Source organism: Panthera leo, chromosome A3 (assembly GCF_018350215.1).
Source record: "Panthera leo isolate Ple1 chromosome A3, P.leo_Ple1_pat1.1, whole genome shotgun sequence".
NCBI lineage: Eukaryota > Metazoa > Chordata > Mammalia > Carnivora > Felidae > Panthera > Panthera leo.
The window spans coordinates 99,820,066-99,840,546 of record NC_056681.1 but is presented as its reverse complement, the minus strand read 5'-3'; the positions used below and the strand labels follow the sequence as shown (position 1 = coordinate 99,840,546).

General features: G+C 45.5%; 1 protein-coding gene across 8 annotated transcripts; it reads left to right on the top strand.

Moving 5' to 3' along the window:
- Positions 1 to 644: 644 nt before the first annotated feature.
- GGCX (gamma-glutamyl carboxylase) lies at positions 645 to 19,162 on the top strand. Of its 8 annotated transcripts, none has more exons than XM_042932873.1 (16): positions 645 to 719; positions 6,702 to 6,968; positions 7,703 to 7,873; positions 8,994 to 9,152; positions 9,480 to 9,645; positions 11,285 to 11,363; positions 11,789 to 11,895; positions 13,688 to 13,851; positions 14,203 to 14,468; positions 14,598 to 14,729; positions 15,118 to 15,269; positions 15,731 to 15,900; positions 16,092 to 16,222; positions 16,505 to 16,652; positions 16,819 to 17,014; positions 17,450 to 18,093. In XM_042932873.1, exons 3-16 carry the CDS (start codon positions 7,759 to 7,761, stop codon positions 17,640 to 17,642), a joined length of 2,178 nt encoding a protein of 725 aa, XP_042788807.1. In that variant the 5' UTR covers positions 645 to 719; positions 6,702 to 6,968; positions 7,703 to 7,758; the 3' UTR covers positions 17,643 to 18,093. The 8 variants fall into 8 exon arrangements, with proteins under 8 accessions (XP_042788807.1, XP_042788806.1, XP_042788805.1 ...); XM_042932869.1 differs by lacking the exons at positions 645 to 719; positions 6,702 to 6,968 and adding exons at positions 7,085 to 7,302; positions 18,458 to 19,162 and having other exon boundaries at positions 17,450 to 17,522; XM_042932872.1 differs by lacking the exon at positions 6,702 to 6,968 and having other exon boundaries at positions 655 to 719.
- The last annotated feature ends 1,319 nt before the right edge of the window (positions 19,163 to 20,481 follow it).

Here is a 20,481-nt window from a genome sequence, read left to right as displayed (position 1 = left end):
TTGGATATACATCGATGTCCCTGAGGGAGCTGACCCTTGGCCTAGATCCAGCAGCCATTAGGGAGATTCTCTAGGGCCCAGAGTTGGGACTGCAACCTGTTCCACCTTGTCTTCACCATGCAGAATCCCTGCAGGCTTGGCCTCACCTCACTGTGCAAACATCACAATGCTACCCTTGGGCATAAGACCACCTTGCTAATGCCCTCACAAGATGAGACACTCAGGCACCAAACAATGCACAATGAGCAGAAATGGTACTATGCGGATGGGGGTGCCTGACTGGCTCAGTCAGAAGACCATGTGCCTCTTGATCTTGAGGTCATGAGTTAAAGCCCCACATTGGGCCTAGAGCTTACTTGAGAAGAAAAGAAAAGAAAAAGAAAGGAAAAAGAAATGATAATATGGGCAGGGTGCAAGAAGAGAAACAAGTCATCGATTCCCTTACAGTTAAGGAAGGCTCTATCCCAGGAGAGATGGAATATCAGTCACTCTGAAAAGAAAAATGCTAGGTGGTAGGAGTGGCAGTCAAAGAAGCAATCACGGTGTGATGAAGAATATTCTCAGTCCCTATGTGATCAGAAGATTTGGGTATCAGCTCTCCTACTCCTTGGCTGTAGAGTCTTGGGCAAGCCACTTCCCTCTGGGAGCTTCAGTTTCTTCATCTGCAAAATGGGAAGAAGAATGAAGGTGCTTTGCAGGGTTATTATTTGGATTAAATGGTATGGATATATATTTCTATATTTCTACTAAACCACTTTATGAATGAAAAAAGAAACTAATGGAGAAAGTAGAATGAGAAAATAGTGGAAGAGGAATAGTTAACAGTCTGCAAAGCAACCAGGCAATCTTTGGGGGTACACTGACATCTGTCCCAGTCTTCTTACTTATGGCCCAAGTGGGCAGTTTACTCCCTCTCTGGGGAAAGGCTAGAAAGTAAGGAAAGGCACATTCAGGAGGCACAACAGGAATTGCTTCCTGAGGGATCATAAAGCTCTCACCACTGCCAAGGCCTCTTTTGTCTCCAAATCCTTTTGTCGACCGTTACACTGCTGGCCACCCCATCTGTGACACAGTCACCTCCCCCCATTGCTTCTAATGTGCCTTCTTCCTTTCTGACTGTGACCTTAGAAGCAGAAGGTTCTGCCCTTGGCCATCTTCACTTCCGACTCTGCACTCTCCTGGAGTAATAGTCCTCTATGAGGTTGATTTTGCCCTCCAAGGGACATTTGACAACATCTGGAAACATTTTGGGTTGTTGCAACTGAGGGGATGTCTACTGGCATCCAGCGGGTAGAGGCCAAGGGTGCCAAATTTCCTACAGCTGTCTCACAACAAAGAATTACATAGACCAAAATGTCAATAGTTCTAAGGCTGAAACCCTGGTCTCTCTAGGGAAGTGCAACGCTTTATGGTTGTAGCAGCCATTTCTGGATGATCCCCAAATCTGTATCTCCAGCCCTGACCTTGCTTTCAATTGCTACTACCGCGTCTCTGATGCCCTCTCCACAGACACCTCTGACAGTCAAAGCAAGCCCTTTATCTTTTCCCCATATTCCTCCTGCTGGGTAGCAGTACTCCCATTCTTGGGAAACTCACAGTTTCCCAAGCTAGGGATCCCTAAACCATCCTACACCCACAATGGGACATCACTAAGTCTTGATTCTATCTTGGTCACATCTCTCTATCCACTCTCTCCTTTCCACACCAGCTCCTGCTTCCTAGGTAACACCAGTATTATCTCCTCTCTGGACAATTCCATCCACCTCCAAACTGACCCTTATTTTCCCATCCATTCCTCACAGGGCTGCTTGTTATCTTCCCAAACACAGATTTGAGTATGCTCCACCTGGTCCCCAGAGTAAAGCCCAAAGTTCCCGGTTTGGCATCCCAAGATTCTTCTTAACCCGGTTTTCAAAGCTTATCTCCCATGAGACTCACCTCCCACTCCCCTCAATCATACCAAATTATATGTGCTTCCTCAAACACACCATCTCCCCCTTTTTTTTAACTTTTTTTTTGTTTATTTATTTTTGAGAGAGACAGAGACAGAGTGCGAGTGGGGAAGGGGCAGAGAGAGAGGGAGACACAGAATCTGAAGCAGGCTCTAGTCTCTCAGCTGTCAGCACAGAGCCCGACATGGGGCTTGAACCCACAAACTGTGAGATCATGATCTAAGCAGAAAGTCGGATGCCCAACTGACTGAGCCACCCAGGAGCCCCCACACCATCCCCTTTTATATCTTTGTCCAAGCAGACTTTTCTTATGATGAGCAAATATCCTGCTTCACTCATCACTAAGTCTATTAATATTTAAGACATTGCTTGCGTGAAGCCTTCAAGATTTCCCCACTGAAGTTAACTTCTTCCTCTTCTGATCTCCATTACATTTTATCTTTTATAGAATCTATAATACGCTTTGCCATTAGCTGCATATACATTTGACTCCTCCAAGACTCTAACTTCTATGAAGATAGGGGCTATGTCTTCACTTTGGTACCCTTGTAGAAAATAATATATGCCATAACCATAGTAGGCACTCATTTAATGTTTGGGGTACTGAATCAAGAGATCTGAAAGAGGGCTTGTCTCCAGTGCATATAAAAAGATAATTTTTATTAGAAAAGATCCATGAAGAAATCTCTTTCCTGGATTTTGGGCCATTTTATGGATAAACGAATGCTAACTGGCATGAGTCTTTGTATACTGGTCCTGAAAGGATAAACTGGAAATCAACCCCTTCAACAAAAACAAGTTAAAATCATGGGGTGGAGAGGTACTGAGTTCCCACAGCTCATTTATTAGCTGTACTTCTCTTACCCAGAATGCTCTTCGTTCACCCAAGACTACTAAGAACTTTTGATTTCCCTCTTTTCTCTCAAAATTATACTCATCCTTCAAAGTCCAGCTCACGTTTTCAGAAAACTTTCCTGAGTTCTCCAGTCATAATTCATTTCCTCTTCAATGCTCCCACAGTACTTTAAACCCCACTTAATACTTAGGACTTTATAGGGGTGCCTGGGTGGCTCAGTATGTTACGCATCTGACTTATGATTTTGGCTCATGTTGTGATCTCACAGTTCGTGGGATCAAGCCCGCATTAGGCTCTGTGCTGACAGCATGGAGTCTGCTTGGTATTCTCTCTCCCTCTCTCTGCCCCCTCCCCCCACATATGCACGTACTCTCTCTCTCAAAATAAATAAACTTTAAAAAATACACAGAATTTTATATATTCTGTTATTATCCTATTATTTCTATATTCTTTTATTATTATGTTTCCTTGTCCTTCAAGGAAGAGGACAGAGGCCACAGCTTACTAATTTGTTTCTTTCTCTGTAACCTGTACAGTTCTTGTCACATAACAGATCATAATTGCTGAATTTAATGGAACCATCTAATTTGAGTGGTCTTAGAAGAGCTAGCCCAAACTTTCCAACCCACACCAAATTCATTTGGACTGGGGCTGACAGCAGATTAAGTGATTCCCCCCTATAAATAGATCAATGGCTTCCAAAGTGACTTGGCCTACCCTGTCTGTTAGGATAACCTAGAAGTGGGCCAGACCCTCAGCCGCAGGAACAGTTAGCCCAGTGATTCTACCTGCCAAACACATCTGTCCCTAGTAATCCCTACTTTTATATCTATTCCTGACATTCCTTCCCTTTAGGATAATTGTTCTCAACACATGGTCCACAAAACCCTGGGGTCTTCAAGGACAAAACTACCTTTGTAATAATATGGATCCATTATTTGTCCTTTTAATTATGTTGCCATTTGCACTGATACAAAAGCAATTTGCACTGATGATACAAAAGCAACCATGGGTAATAAAATTGTTGGCAACTTAGCAGGAATGAGACACCAAATTGTAGTAGTCATTGTATTCCTCCCTGCTGTGCACTTGCATTTTCAAATAATGCCATTTTCAATTAAGGACATCCCCAGTGAAGCAGTACACATTTTTTTTTTAATTTATTTTGAGAGAGAATGCACACACAAGCAGGGGAAGGGCAGAGAGAGAGGGAGAGAAGATAATCCCAAGCAGGCTTCACACTGTCAGCGCAGAGCCTGACATGGTGGGGTTGAACCCATGAACCATGAAATCATGACCTGAGCCTAAATCAAGAGTTGGATGCTTAACCAACTAAGCCACCCAGGCACCCTGAAGCAGTATAAATTATTAATTTTATTAATTCTTGACACTGGGGTACACATCCTTTACTATTTTGGGTGAAGAAATGGGAAATACGCACACAGCGCCTTGCATACCCAAGGATGACGGCCGTCTCACAGTTGTTCTAACAAAAACCACTTGTGTAGTTAAAATGTGACAACTCCCATACACCTCTTAGCCCTCTCCCATTTTTCTCCCATTATTAACATCTTGCATTAGTGTGGTATATTTGTTACAATTGATGAGCTAATATCGATACATTATTATTAACAAAGCCCACAGTTTAATTAGGGTTCACATTCTATGGGTTTTGCCAAATGTATAATGACATGTATGTACCATGATACCATTACAGTATCATACAGAATAGTTTCACTTCTCTAGAAACCCCATGTGCTCCACCTAGTCATCTCTCCCTCCCTTCCCCCAGTTCCTGGCAACCACAGATCTTTTGCCTTAAAACCAGTTTTGTCTTTTCCAGGGTTATCAGTTTGGGTCATACCGTATATAGCCTTTTCAGATTGGTTTCTTTCACCTAGGGATAGGCATTTAAGGTTCCCCAGGTCCTTTTGTGGCTTGGTAGCTCATTTCATTGTATCACTGAATATTCCATTGTATGGATGTGTCAGTTTGTTTATCCACTCACCTATTGAAGGACATCTCGGTTGCTTCCCAAGTTTGGGCAGTTATGAATAACGCTGCTTTACATTTGGGCACAGCTTTCGTGTGGGCATAACTTTTCATTTGGGTAAATGCCAAGGAGCACAACTGCTGGATCACATGGTAAAACCATGTTTAGTTTTGTTAAGAAACTTCTAAACTGTTTTTCCAAAGGGGCTATATACCATTTTGCTTTCCTATCAGCAGTGAAGTAGACTTCCCGTTGTTCCACGTCTTCGCCAGCATTAGTTGGTGGTGGTGCTTTGGATTTCAACCATTCTGATAATTCTCTCGTTTTAATTTGCAATTCCCTAATAAAATAAGATGTTGGGTATCTTTGGTTTTTTTTTCTTTAAGACTTTTTTTTCATGCTTATTTATTTATTTTCAGAGAGACAGAGAGGAAGCATGTACGGGGGAGGGGCAGAGAGGGAGGGAGAGAACCTCAAGCAGGCTCTACACTGTCAGCACAGAGCCCAATGTGGGGCTCAATCTCACGAATCAGGAGATCATGACCTGAGTTGAGATCTAGAGTGGGACGCTTAACTGACTGAGTCACCCAGGCACCCCTTTTCTTTCTTTTTTAAAAAAATGAAACATCATTTTACTTGAGGATATTGGACAGACTATGGTTATTCCAACTGGCACATTTGGCAGATAGTTTTTGAAAAAAGAAAGGAGTGTGACTGTTCCTTAAAGGAAAACAATAGACAGCATTTGTTGCCAATGATAAAATTTGAGCTTTCAAGTGAAAATTAAAGTTTTGGGAAACTTGTATCTGCCACTTGTATCTGTGAGCTTGGCAGCTTCCCAACATTTAAAAGACTCTGAATTTGGAAGAGCAGCATAACTCAGTGAAACAATGTTTTCCAAATGACTAAATGCATGATTTTGTAAAAGGTCCATTCAAAGTGTAAGATATACCATGATTTAATGTAACAAAGCATAAAAGTTCATTGATCTGGTTTCAGAGTCCACATCCAACTAACCTTTAAAAAACTACCAGTTTTAAGTTTAGGTGAGGTATCAAAGATGGAGACCCACAATTATCTAAAAAAGTTATTAAAATGTTGTTTTTCCTTTTACAACTGAGTATCTATGAGGCCAGATTTCCTTCGTATACTTCATTCAACACCAGATCAAATCCAGAAGCAGATAGGAGAATCTAGCTGTTTCCAATTAAGGCACACATTAAAGAGATTTTCATGTAAAACAATACAGTACTACTGTAGTAGTAGTAGTGTTACTTGTGTAACTTTTTGTGGGAAATATGCTTTTTGCATAAAAACGTTATTTCTGTAGGGGCACCTTGGTGGCTCAGTCTGCTCAGCATCTGACTTCGGCTCAGGTCATGATCTCACAGTTCATGAGTTCCAGCGCCCACATGGGGCTCTCTGCTGTCAGCGGGGAGCCTGCTTTAGATCTTCTCTACCCGCCCCTTCCCAGCTGTTTCTTTCAAACATAAACATTTTTTAAAATGTTATTTATGTAAATGTATAATGGGTTTATTTGTCTTTTTAAGAGAATCAATACATATTTTAAACATTTCTCAGTGTACATTTCTAATATGGTAAACGTGGAAAAAGAAAACCCAGGTAAATAAAAAAGCTCTTTAGGGTTCTCAATAATGTGCAGCTGGGTCAAAGTGTCCTGAGACCAAAACAATGTGAGAACCGCTGTTCTAGGATGCCCTCCAGTGATGCAGTTGGCCAATCCCAGCGCAGTAAATAGATATTACAGTGCTGGTCAAGCCTCACCTCTTTAGGAATCCTCCCTGATCGACCACACTTTATCTACACACTGCCCATATTCTACATCCCCTCTGCAGTTGTGCGCTTCCCCAGCTGATTTCAAACCTCTGGTCCCTGGCAGGTACCGGAAGAGAGAATAAAGTAACTCGCACCCTCTCCCTATGCCGGGATAGCCCTTCGAGGTGTGTCCTCAACTCAGAGGTTAACCTTTCTGGGGAACAGTCTGACATTTGCGCCCGCATCGCTCATGTCTGGGAGCACCGCAGGGACACCATAACTTGGAGACGCCTAATGGAGGCGGGAAGAGCCCAGGGAAGTTGCCAGAATTCCGAGATATCTTAAGGCTGAAGGCATAGAGGGGCTTCGGAACGCTTCGGGGGAGAGACAGGTCTGGCGGCTGAAACGAGGCGGGTCTAGGGCATCCTCACCCCTCCTCTGTCACAAAGCAAGGCGACGCCCGCTGAAGCGCTAGCTCGCTTGCACTAAGGCTCTTCGCTCCTCCCTTTGCCGCCAAGCAGGGAGCCGGCGCAGCTGGCAAAAGCCCTCCACGACAGTCCCGGCGCTTTGCGGCCAGCCGTGCGCATGCTGATGTGTCGGGGAGGCGGGGCTCAGGGAAGTGATCCGTCGGACGCTCCCTGCTCCCGCGCCGCGTCTGTGGCGGTGTTATCTCCTTGGAGCCATGGCGGTGTCTGCCCGGTCCGCGCGGGCCCCGTCGGACTCACGTAGGCTCAGAGTCCTCCCCTGCGGCACAGAGAGAGAGAGAGAGAGAGAGAGAGAGAGAGAGAGAGAGACGCTGGTGTCAGAGGGGCGGGGGCGGTAGCACTGCCCTGTGGGACCCCGGGAAGGGGGCCTCTGTTAGGAAGGAGCTTGTAGAGAGAGATTGCAGCCCGAGGATTTGGGCTGATGATGACACTCAGGGCGCGAGAGGTTCTGGGGCATTGGAGGATCCAGAAGGAGGGGTTGCACTGCAAGGGTGTTAGAGTACTTAGGAATCTGTGGGATAACCTGGTAGGCAGAAACCCTGGGGCTGTTGGGGCTGTGATTTCTGTGATTTGGGGAGAAGTCGATTTTAAAGCACTTCCATCCCCACACCTGCACACACGCTTTCTCTGTTGTTTGCAGATAAAGTACAGAAAGACAAGGCTGGACGGACTTCGGGGCCCAGTCAGGGCAGCGGAATGGTGAAACTCTTGGGTTTTGAGTGGACAGATGTTTCCAGCTGGGGGAGGCTGGTGACCCTGCTGAACCGACCAACGGATCCTGCCAGCCTGGCCGTCTTCCGTTTTCTCTTTGGTAAGTCCGGTTTCTGGGAGGGGCCAGTGTGGTGCTGGGTGAGAGAATAACAATCCTCCTTTGTGCATTTCTTGGTTACTTACTTAGTGATTTGCCTCCCTTTGCCTTAGAGCTGAAGATACTGATATCCTGGAAGAGATCTTTGTGGAGTTTAGGATCAAATCCAGCTTTGTCTCCTCTGATTAGGGTTTGGAGGCCAGAAATCCTTTGATCTGAGGTCATAGGAAATACAGAGGCAGAGGAACAGAGACCCATTTTGCTTGTGGCATGAAGTTGCCCAGTAACTATACTGAGGACTAGACCTCAGAGAAATGGCTAGGTGACAGGGCAGACATTTTGGCTGTGAATCCTGAATCCAGAGTTTCCTAACTCATAGGCCACACAAGGATGCTTGGAACGGGTTACAGATGTGCTGAGATATCCATCCCCTTAGCCCAGTGGTTCTCAACTGGTGGCAGTTTTGCTGTCCAGAAGACATTTTTATTTGTCACAACTTGGGGGAAGAGGAAGTAGTTGGCCACAGACCGGTGTGTACTTAGGAGCCAGGGATGCTGTGACCTAATGGTGCACAGGAGAGCCCCTCCCAGCAAATAATTAACCAGACTAAAATGTGATTGTCCCGAGGTTGAGAAACCCTGCCTAAACTGGAACTGTCCTCCGAACCTGAGTAGCTGCTTTTGTTTGCTCTAGTGTGTAAGCCAAGTACTATATTCTGGGTGTGCTAGGAAGAGAAAAAGTTTGAGAAGCACCACCCTAGAACACTTTCTATGCCTCATAGGACAGACTTTAAGTTATCAAAACCTAAACAGTATTTATAGCGTTTTGTACACTTTTCCCATTTAATCCTCTTTGTAACCCTGTAAAAGATGAGCCCCTTTCTCAAATAGGGAATGAAGAATTAGCTCAGTGAGGTGCGGTGGCTGTCTGAGATCACATAACCGGCATAATGCCTAGCACAGAGTAGGCGCTCAGTAATTATTGTTGAGGGAATGAGTGAGTGGCAGAGCCAGGGTTAGGTAAGAAGTCTGACCCTGGAGCTGGGTGCATTCCACTGTATTCCAGTGTATTCCACCTCTTCCTTTGCTGAGGGCTAACAGCCCCTCCTTGACTACCTTCTCAGGGCTGTTGATGGTGTTGGACATTCCCCAGGAACGGGGGCTCAGCTCCCTAGATCGAAGATACCTGGATGGGCTGGAGGTGTGCCGCTTCCCCTTGCTGGATGCCCTGCAGCCACTACCACTTGACTGGATGTATCTTGTCTATACCATCATGTTTCTGGGTGAGGGAAAGTGTGGGAGAGATGGGAGTATTACCTGGCCTACCTAAAACAAAGAAATACAAAGCATGCTGGTGAATGACCAAAGTCTTGGGTTCATTATTTCACTTCCGCTGTGATTCATAATTTCATCTTGCTGACCTGTGTGTCATCTCAGCTGTGATCCCATAAGTCTTTTTAAAATATTAGAGTAACATTTAATTTTCATTTAGTTTTACCCGATGATAAAATGTCCTATGACTTTTCTTGATCCCACCCACAGCCTGTCCCAGGGGAGCTGGGCCTGTGGTGACCCTTTGATCTCTTAATCCTCTCCCCCACAAATCCCAGGGGCACTGGGCATGATGCTGGGCCTGTGCTACCGGATAAGCTGTGTGTTATTCCTGCTGCCATACTGGTATGTGTTTCTCCTGGACAAGACGTCATGGAACAACCACTCCTATCTGTATGGTTTGTTGGCCTTTCAGCTGACATTCATGGATGCGAACCACTACTGGTATGAGTCTAGGGGAAAGGGGGAAGGGTTGGCCGGGTCAGGATGGTTACTGGTGATAGGGGCCCAGTGAGGTCCTAGAATTTGCCCCAGCAAGCATATTTTCAACCGTGCTTTGCAAAGTGTGGTTACAGGATCACATTTTGATTCGGATGAATTCGGGAGGGGGAAGGATCAGTGAGTTGGGGCACTTGGGATGACAAAAAGGAAAATGGCTCCATTCCCAACCCTCCACTCTTTCCGTATCTCCCCAGGTGCCTTGATCTATCCACTTCCTGTAATCCTCTTAGAAGAAGAGAAGACTAAAGCCAGACATAGATGTTTTCAGATACCTCAAGGGTGGTCATGTGGAAGAGGGAGCAGACTTTCTCTGTGTGAGCCCAGGGGGGCAGAGTTAGAGCCAAGAGTAGTGGTTGCTGTGAGGCAGAGTCATATCAGAAGGAGAGGGCCCATCAGGGCCGCTCAGCAGTGCTGTCCTGGGAGGAGGTAACCCTCCCCCACCTCCGGCTTAGGCGACCATCTTTTATGGGAGGTGGTGAAGGGATTTGGAGACAGGGTGGCAGGGCGGATGATCTCTAGGGACCCTCCGCATTAAGTGAAAGCAAATATGCAAATATGAAATGTCAGTAAGATGGGTATAGGGAAAAAAATCTCAAATGTTGAGTGTGTTACTGATTTATCAGTCATTAATTAACTTTCATTTATTAATATAACATACAGATGCCCCTTTGGTAAATCTTTAAATTCATTCAAAATAGCCAGCTCTGATCATATAAAATTAAGACAGTTTTGACAGAATACTCCTGAAAAGATTCATTTTTATAATTTTTACACAATTTGAAAAAATACCTATCCTTTACTGAAGGCTTTGCACATGGCCAGACACTATACTAAATACTTTAAATTTTTCCTCATTACAATGCCATGAGGTCTATAGTGCTGTTCTATTTATAAATGAGGAAACTAAGGCATAGGGAAGGATTGGCCTAAGGTCACCCACCAGGCTAAGAGGCACAAGTGAGAATCCAGGTCTCCTTAACTACAGACTGCAGTGCTCTTGACCACAAGTGTAAAGTGCCCCTTCCCCAACTTCTCTGCTCATTCATTGTGTTCTTGAAAACCTGTTTTGCTGCTGCCTCCCTAGAATACATCTAGTCTTAGTGTCTTGGGTATCTCTCCCAAGGTAGCTGTTAGCAGGTACCCTCCAGCACTACATCCTGGCATCTAGGTCTATGAAATGTCAGTTTGTCTTAGATTTTGGAATTTTTTTTTTTAATGCAGTATATGTTTACATATACCTTTAGCTTTTCAACCGTTCTTCTCAAATTCATTCTTTTTCAAATTCAGTCATATTCTAGCACTATGGTCCCTTCCCTGATTTGTTCCATTAGGACAAACTAATTTACTAACTAATGGTAAACACTGAACTCTTTGTCACTATCACTCACTAGTAACATTTCTGTCATGACCTAGTCACTGTTAAATTTGCTCATGTAATTCTAAAAGACCTTTAGAATAGCCCAGAGAACCTAAGAGGATATGGGAAGACTTCCTGGGATAGAGAGGTTATTACATTTAAAAAGAAAGGTGGAAATGTGCTGGACTAAGAAACTCTCCTTACTGCTTGCTTCTCTTCGTGTAGGTCTGTGGACGGCCTGCTGAATGCCCGTAAGCGGAATGCCCACGTGCCCCTTTGGAACTATGCTGTGCTGCGGGGCCAGGTACAGGATTTGAGGAAAGAGGGAGGTGATCTTTGATACCCACTGTCAGCGTGGCCATCCTGCTGCCGGACTCCACTGTTCTCTGCCTCCTTGGATTCCTTTTGCTGAAAAGCTAGGCCACCTCTTCTGTCTTCTAGTCTCTGGGTTCTCTTACCTTGTCATGGAAAGAATAGAGCTTTATCCCTGCTAGATTGACATCCTTATGAGAGATATATGCTTCATGACTTTCTTTGGTACGTAATACTGTGCCTGGCATTGGTAGAATGTCAATAAATACTTGTTGGGTGAGTGACTATCCCAGTTGAGTGAATCTAATCTTCCTTAGGCCCTGAACTCAGATCAGAACTTGTGTTATTGCCAGTAGTCTGTAGAAAACGGGGTTCTTTTTTTTGTTTGAACATTCGTTTTGCATTTTGTGTTTGCAGATCTTCATTGTGTACTTCATTGCGGGTGTGAAAAAGCTGGACGCAGACTGGGTTGAAGGCTATTCCATGGAGTACCTGTCCCGGCACTGGCTCTTCAGTCCCTTCAAGTGAGTGGCAGTCAGGGCAGAGTTTTCGTTGAGGCACAGGTACACAGCAGGTGACTCACCTCCCCCAGGCTTACGGTAACAACTGCCCTCCCTGCTTTGCCTGAATTTGCCACATGCTTTCCTCTGGCCACTTATCTTCCTATTCAGCAGAAGGCAGAGTCAGTGATACCAAAAGATCTAGGCTTACCTGTCCCTGGGCAAGAACAAAGGGAACAAACTAAAAGACGAAAGTCAGAATGAAGTGAGTTGGTGAATGAGTCCGTGCTCATTCAGCCGCCATAGGTGGTGCCTTGTGTTGCCGCCCCGGCCTCTCGCCGGGACTCCTCAGCCAGTGTACATAGATGGACAGTCAGCGGCCTTGCTCTGACAAAATCATTGTTGCAAGCTCTTTAGGAAACAGAGGTTTGCCTCTCTTGAATTCTCCTTTCCTTCTGTTTTTCCTTGCCTCTTTTACTTTATTCTTTCTTTTTCCCTGTTCTTTCCCAGTTCCAAAAGTTTGACTTTATTATGTTAGGCATTCGCTTTTTATTTTTTTATTTTTTAAGTATGTTTATTTATTTTGAGAAAGAGTGAGCGCTTGCACAGGAAGGGCAGAGAGAGTAGGAGAGAGAGAAAAATCCCAAACAGGCTTTGCACGTTCAGTGTGGAACCTGACGCAGGGCTCGAACTCATGAACCGTGGGATCGTGACCTGAGATGAAATCAAGAGTCGGACACTTTAATCCACTGAGCCACCCAGGTGCCCCTGTCAGGCATTCACCTTTTAAAATTCCTCCCTTCCTTCCTTCCTTCCTTCCTTCCTTCCTTCCTTCCTTCCTTCTTAAATGTTTATTTTCTGACAGAGAGAATCAGCTGGGGAGGAGGGGCAGAGAGAGGGAGACAGAATCAGAAGCAGACTGTGCACTCAGCCCCATGTAGGGCTGGAACCCATGAACCACGAGATCATGACCTGAGCCCAAGTCGGACTCTTAACCAGCTGAGCCACCCAGGTACCCCAGTTTCTTCTCATTTATAAACTCCATGAAGAATCTACTCCCGGGGCTCCTGGGTGGTTCAGTCAGTTAAGATTCAGACTTTGGCTCAAGTCATGATCTCATGGTTCGTAGGTTCGTGCCCTGTATCAGGCTCTGTGCTGACAGCTTACCCTACTTTGGATTCTGTCTCTCTCTCTCTGCTCTCTGCCCTCTCCCTGCTCATACTGTGTGTGTGTGTGTGTGTGTGTGTGTGTGTGTGTGTGTGTGTGCGTGCGTCTCAAAAATAAACATTAGGGGCGTCTGGGTGGCTCAGTGGGTTAAGCATCTGACTTCAGCTCAGGTCATGATCTCAGCCTGTGAGTTCGAGCCCTGCATCAAGCTCTGTGCTGACAGCTCAGAGCCTGGAGCCAGCTTTGGATTCTGTGTCTGCCTCTCTCTCTCTGCCCCTCCCCTACTCATGCTCTGTCTCTCTCCACCTCTCAAAAATGAATAAATGTTAAAAAAAAAATTTCTTTTTTAAAAATAATAAAAATAAACGTTAAAAAAAAAACACCTACTCCCTAAAGTACACTCACTTCTCAATCAAATTTGCTCTGTGGAATCTGCCCCTACTTATTACATAGGGCATGTGGAAAAAAATTGAACCGCTAAAGTGTGTGGAAATGAAAAGGGGTTGGAAACTCCCATAGGGTGTCTTTGTGCAGAGTTCTATCCACCTGCTATGGTACATCCTTTGGCAAGGACAGGGTGGTGGAGTTTGCTGTGAATGCTGGGTTCTCCGGTGGGCTGGTGCCTGACCTTTGCTCCTGGTCTCTACAGACTGGTATTGTCCGAGGAGATGACTAGTCTGCTAGTGGTGCACTGGTGTGGACTGCTGCTCGACCTCTCAGCCGGTTTCCTGCTCTTCTTTGATGCCTCGAGGTCCATTGGCCTCCTCTTCGTGTCCTACTTCCACTGCATGAATTCCCAGCTTTTCAGCATCGGTCAGTACCTGTGGTCTGGTAGGAGATGGGAAGCCACAGGTTTGTGGGGAGGGACTGGCCGGAGACGTTGTCTGGGAGTGGGAGATGGTGATGGGAACTGGAGTTAAACTGAGCCAGATGTAGTCACTGGAAAATGGCCGTAAACAGGAAGAGAGGACTGGGGCCTCTGGGCTCAGCTAGCGTGTTGTGTAGGAAGGAATCTCGGGGAAGTAAGAATCCTCTAGTTAAGAACTTCTTTCGTCACAAGTAGAATACCTGGGAGAGGCTTCCTGAAGTAGGGGAGTGGAGGGGATTACCCATGTTCCCTGCAACCAAACTCCTGAAACGCTTATTTTCTCCCTGCCTTCCTAGGTATGTTCCCCTACGTCATGCTCGCCAGCAGCCCTCTCTTCTGCTCCCCTGAGTGGCCCCGGAAGCTGGTATCTCACTTCCCTGAGAGGCTGCAAGAACTGCTGCCCCTCAAGGCTGCCCCTCAGCCCAGTGTGTCCTGCGTGTATAAGAGGAGCCGAGCCAAAGGTGGCCAGAAGCCAGGGCTGCGCCATCAGCTTGGTGCCGCCTTCACCCTGCTCTACCTCCTGGAGCAGCTCTTCCTGCCCTATTCTCATTTCCTCACCCAGGTATGTGTGGGCTGGGGGTTAGGTTGGGAAGTGGCAGAGGTCACAACGTTAGGGAAGTATGGGGCCGTGTCGGTTGAGAATGGGGTTAGGAGAACTGTTGGGCCGATTGCCTCTGTCCTGCTTTTTCAGGGCTATAACAACTGGACAAATGGGCTGTATGGCTATTCCTGGGACATGATGGTACACTCGCGCTCCCACCAGCACGTGAAGATCACCTACCGTGACGGCCGCACTGGCGAGCTGGGCTACCTTAACCCTGGGGTGAGATGTCTGATGCTGACAACTTACTGTTCTTCAGAGCTCCCTTGAGCATTGGGGTCTGATTTGGTCCTAAATATAATTATAAAATAAAACAAATTTGGGTCCACTCTGCCCACTCTGTCCTCTCAGGAGCCGGGTTGACCCTTCTTTTGTGTGAGTTCAAATAGGGCAGTGTCATTCACTTCCTTTGAATTGAAATTAGATTTAGGAAAGGTAAGTATATCAAGCCCAGCAATAAACAATTCTTCCCCAGAGACGAGTTGAGGGTTTTTTTTTTTCCTGGTCAAAATAGGCACCAGACAGGACTCTCTTAGTGCCATTGACAGTGCATGACCCATCTGGGAGGTTGATAATGATGAGGTGGGACTAATGTGGGGGTTTGGGGCAGGTATTCACACAGAGCCGGCGATGGAAGGATCATGCAGACATGCTGAAGCAATATGCTACTTGCCTGAGCCAACTGCTTCCCAAGTACAATGTCACTGAGCCCCAGATCTACTTTGATATTTGGGTCTCCATCAATGACCGCTTCCAGCAGAGGTGGGCACAGGGAACAGAGAAGGGGAAAAATGAAGTCCCACTCCTTTTGCCAAGATGAACAGCCCATGCTCCCCAGTGTTGTCTTGCTTGAAAGGCTGTCTGTCCTCTGGTGCATGTCCCTGTTGAATTGGTTGTGGGCATAGCTGATTGCTTCCAGCAGGGGGCACCATCAACCAGCAGAAAAGGTAACTGACTTTTTTTTTTTTTTTTTTTTTTTTCCCTAAGATGCTGTTAACACAATTCTCCTCAGGTGGCCACTAACCCCCATTCTTCCCAATGCTCCAGAATCTCTTTCTCCTTCTCTCTCTGCCCCAGACTGGCAATAATATGCTGACATAAGCCATTTCTTCTATTTGGAAACCCTGTTCCCTCTATCTGGGAGCAGTGATGAAGGGAACAGAACCAGAAATTCTGGTGGGTAGGTGCTGTGGTCTCTTTAGAACATGGTTTTCTTTCCTAAGGATTTTTGACCCTCGTGTGGACATCGTGCAGGCCGCCTGGTCCCCATTCCAGCGTACATCTTGGCTGCAGCCACTGTTGATGGACCTGTCTCCCTGGAGGACCAAGTTACAAGAAATCAAGAGCAGCCTGGACAACCACACTGAGGTGGTTTTCATTGCAGATTTCCCTGGTATGGAGGAAAGCAAAGAACCTTTGCTGTCTTTCCCTGTGGTTTCCTTGGCCAGCGACATTGCCTGTGATGGAGAGGGGAGGGGCATTCCTGATGGGAGGAGTGTTCTTGAGACCTGAAGGGTGGTAGTGGTAAAGGGAATTATTTCATCTTCCATGGGGTAAGCTGGGGAACTTTGTTGCCCCTGGCAGGGCTGCACCTGGAGAATTTTGTGAGTGAAGACCTGGGCAACACTAGCATTCAGCTGCTGCAGGGGGAGGTGATTGTGGAGCTGGTGGCAGAACAAAAGAATCAGACTCTAAAGGAGGGAGAAAAAATGCAGGTATTTTGTTGGAATTAACAATGGCAGAAAAGTTTAGATGAGTGGAGTTAATTTACTATAGACTCCAAAGTGGGAGCTCAAAAATCAAGGGTCCCCAGGGCTGTGAACAGCCTCACCCAGGATTCTAGAAGTCAGTTCCTTCGGACTCCAAAATACAATGAAAAGAAAGACGTCTAGGTAGGGGGGAAGGGGGGGTGGGTTGGGGTGGGGAATGTAGGAAGCCCATAGGCTGCCTGGGAAAGGTTAGAGAGTGAAGTATGTCCATTTCTTTTCCCTTGTCAGTTGCCTGCTGGTGAGTACCATAAGGTATATACGATGTCACCCAGTCCTTCCTGCTACATGTACATCTATGTCAACACTACAGAGCTTGCACTGGAGCAAGACCTGGCATATCTGCAAGAATTAAAGGAGAAGGTGGAGAATGGAACTGGTGAGTATATGAAGAGTTGGGCTAAGAAAGCACCTGGTTATAAGTCAGGGTTGTGAATGAGGATCTAGCCACTAAAGAATGAACTTGAAGTTTCTGGCTGGTGAAAGGAGAGTTCTAAAAGAGAGAATGACCTCAGTGATTCCTCTTTTTGCCATCTTCTGGGCAGAAATGGGGCCTCTACCTCCAGAACTGCAACCTCTGCTGGAAGGGGAAGTAAAAGGGGGCCCTGAGCCAACACCTCTGGTTCAGACTTTTCTTAGACGCCAGCGACGGCTCCAAGAGCTTGAACGCCGGAGAAATACCCCTTTCCATGAGCGGCTCTTCCGCTTCTTGCTACGGAAGCTCTATATCTTCCGCCGCAGGTGAGTTATACTGACAACAGTACTGGTCATTGCCGTCAGATGTTTGCAAGTTGGGTAACTTTTCTCTGGTGAAGGTAACGGGAGGGACAATCCCAAGAAAGGACAGTCTAGTGCTAAATACTTTTTCCTCTCCATTCTTTTCCCCCTGATGTAATGGAAGACTAAATGATCTGTGTCTGATGGCCTGCTGTCTTGTTCTGCCTCAGCTCACCGCCAGCCTCCCTGTGGGTTATTCCTACCTCACTCTAGAATCCTTTACTGGACCATATAAGGAGTGGTGTGCCCTTCCAGCTGGGATGGGTGGGTCACCGGGGGGGAGATTTTCATTTATGCCTGAGTGAAAGAAGGTAGGACCAGGTGGCCATGAGGGGTTCAGCAGGAATCCCTATGTAGAAACAGGAGTTTGGACTGGCTGGCCTTTTTCTTCTTTTTCAGCTTCCTGATGACTTGTATCTCACTTCGAAATCTGGTATTAGGCCGCCCTTCCCTGGAGCAGCTGGCCCAAGAGGTGACTTATGCAAACTTGCGACCCTTTGAGCCAGTTGGAGAGTCAAGTCATTTAAACACAGATTCTTCGAATTCTGATCCCCCTGAGCCAAATTCTGACCCTGTGCACTCAGAGTTCTGAGGGGGGGCAGATGTTGGGTACAGATGTGGGAGCAGCCAGTCATAGGACCATCAACCTATGCATTGGAAATGTGAAGAAATTGATATTTTATATATTTTTCTTCTTTATTCATAGTTCTTTTAAATTCAGAGAGGATATCTTAGAGGAGCCAAGAAAGTAAAGCAAGGATAAAATTTATCAATTCAAGGTTGAGGGGCTAGGACAGCCATTCTAGGATAAAGGGCTAAGAGTCAGGTTTAAAGTGACCAGCTCCTTGGGGAAAGAGATTTATGTGCCATGATAACAATAATGCCAAACTATTCTCAAGTACTTGTTATATGCCTTCATTATTTCATTTAACCCTTAGTGGCCATTAGCCCCCTATTTTACAGTTGGAGAAAGTAAGGCTCAGAGATCATATAATTTCAAAGACAACCCTCTTATAAGAGATGTACCCTGCCTCTTGTAATTTGCAGACTCACAGACAAGAATCATGAAACAGTGTTAGCCTAAAACTTGTCTTGTTAATTACAGGTAAGATTAGGATGGTGATCAAGTTCTAAATGCACAGAGTAATTTTCTCTTCCCTACTGTTGTGGTTCCTTTATTGTTCCTATTATAGCCAGTGAGTTTTTCAGTAGCAGCTATGAGAATAGGTAGGACCAAGTTAAATAAGGAAATTCAGATGATTGGTACTAGTTCTCTCAAAATAAGCTTTAGCATTCTCTCAAAATTAAATTTTAGCATCCTTCTGCCCTTTCGTGAGCACAAAGTGATGTAAAGAGAATTAACCAAACTTGGTGAGGGATTAAGGCATGTTTGCCGTTATTTTGTAGGCTTTGATGTACAGGGGGACTCAGGAGGCACCTCAATTCCATGAACAAAAGCCTGGCATTGGGCTAGAAAGTAAGAATGCATAGAGAAAAAGGAAGAAAAAAGGCCCCTGCTCTGGGTGCTCATGGTCTTGCAGTAAAGACGGTCATGGCAGTATATTGGCAGTCCCAGTAACTTTGATAAAGGATTACATCTGTGTTTTCAGGCTTTGCTTCCCATGCCTCACCCCACCCCACCCTACCCTACTTCCTTGGACAGTGGTCTCAGGGGGCCTTTCCTAGGCAGCTGCCTTCTCACTGTACACACTTGGGTTGATGATGTCCTCTCCAGTGGTTTCCAGTGATGATGCTTAAATTTCCCTCCTGCGCCCTAGACCTATATATCTAACTAGCTCCATCTGGATATCCCACAAAGCTTTCAAATTCTAACAACTTCTGTTCATCCCCAACTCAGGCCTCCTTCTCATTAGTGAATGGCATTTTTTGACCAAGCCACCTGAGTCCTCAGCCTTGATTCTTCCTTTTTTCTCACATTTCTTAAATTTCAAGTTGCATCAGTTCTACCTCTTGAATCTATTCATTTCTACTACCTCTGCGTTCTAATCTAGTTGGAGATAGACCTGAGCAGATACAGTTGTGCAAGTTGGGCCTGTATAAGGGCATCCCACTGAAGTCAAGTGGGACCTCATTCTTACAAGGCATTGTGTGGGTTAGCTAGCAATAACTGTGCCACGAGGTATCTTGGTCACTTGTTAAGTGTGGGGGAAACACTGGTTTTCAATAGTTTTGCAGATCTCTGACACAATATACCTCGGCACCATGTCCTTTTAAGTTCAGCCATCCCTTCCCCTGCAGTGCCCCCACGCCCTGCCCATTACATGACTGGTATTTGGGGAAGGGACTCCGTGGTAGTTCTAATATAGGCAAGGATGCTACTGTCCCAAACCTGTTAGTGCATCACCTCTTCTTCCCAATGAAAATGTTGGGATGGGATGGAGAGGACAGGTGGTCATCTTAATACTGTTTAAGAAAAGCTATTCAACTGAGTAAATCAGGATTCAGATTTCACTAGAAATCAGGTCTTGTGCAGCTGTTATGGAAATGGGACTATCAATGTCCTTTTTGCTAGGCCTTAGTGTTCTTTCTCCTCTCAGCACTTGTCCCGGACCAAGTTGTTCCTTTAAACTGTATAAAGTCCAGTACAGATTTCCTTTTTACCTGCACATTGAGCTTTCCTTCCATACCATATTAATACTTTGATCTTCAACCATTTATAATCACCATCACTCCATTTTACCTTTGCTTCTACTCTTCTCCCTGGGCTGGTCACTATTTCTTCACCTTCACTTTTTTAAAATAATTTTTCCCCTGTTAGGCAGAAGCAAAAACTGAACCTAACCTTAATTTTTCTAGTACTATCCGACTAGCCTATAGGCATCCAGTGCATCCCTATCCCCCTTATTTGGCCAGCAGTGCACTGGCATCTAAGAGCTTTTTGAAACTTTAAACGATACCAGGACTTAACCTTGCCCCCCTGCCAACATAGTTATATTTAAGCCTCCAGATAGGTGTAATCAAGCATTCTTTTGGGTTTCACATTTTCAGATCAACAGTAAAGATGAACCACATGATTGCATACATGCTGGTGTAAACCTGTGCCAAGTGGCTCTGGTCTCTACTTTTAGCTCCTGGTTAAAAAGGGATGGTTCAAGCTCTGTTGTAAACCCCTACAAACTGCCACAAATTTAGAATAAGGGTTTTAGAAACTTGTAATATCGTCACTGTAATTGTGCTCAATTTTTCACTGTAGCTCACTTATTCTAGCTCATAAAATAATTAGAAGCTGGCCCCTCACCACTGCTCAAATTTTGCTGTGTCATGTACTGAACATGTAACTTGCAGCCTTTAACACCTGTTTATAATAAAGGGATTAACACTTCAGGCATAATAAACTTTCCCCCCCTACATTGGAAAGATGAAAAGGGGTTTAAATTTTCAAGACTAAACATCACTGTCCCTTTTACGTC

Excerpts from the sequence above, each read along its gene's own strand:
- GGCX (XM_042932868.1), top strand. The coding sequence starts at position 7,260 with ATGGCGGTGTCTGCCCGGTCCGCGCGGGCCCCGTCGGACTCAC. Across the intron at positions 14,469-14,597 it reads ATTCTCATTTCCTCACCCAG|GGCTATAACAACTGGACAAA; the intron begins GTATGTGTGGGC and ends CTGCTTTTTCAG. Across the intron at positions 14,730-15,117 it reads TGGGCTACCTTAACCCTGGG|GTATTCACACAGAGCCGGCG; the intron begins GTGAGATGTCTG and ends GGTTTGGGGCAG.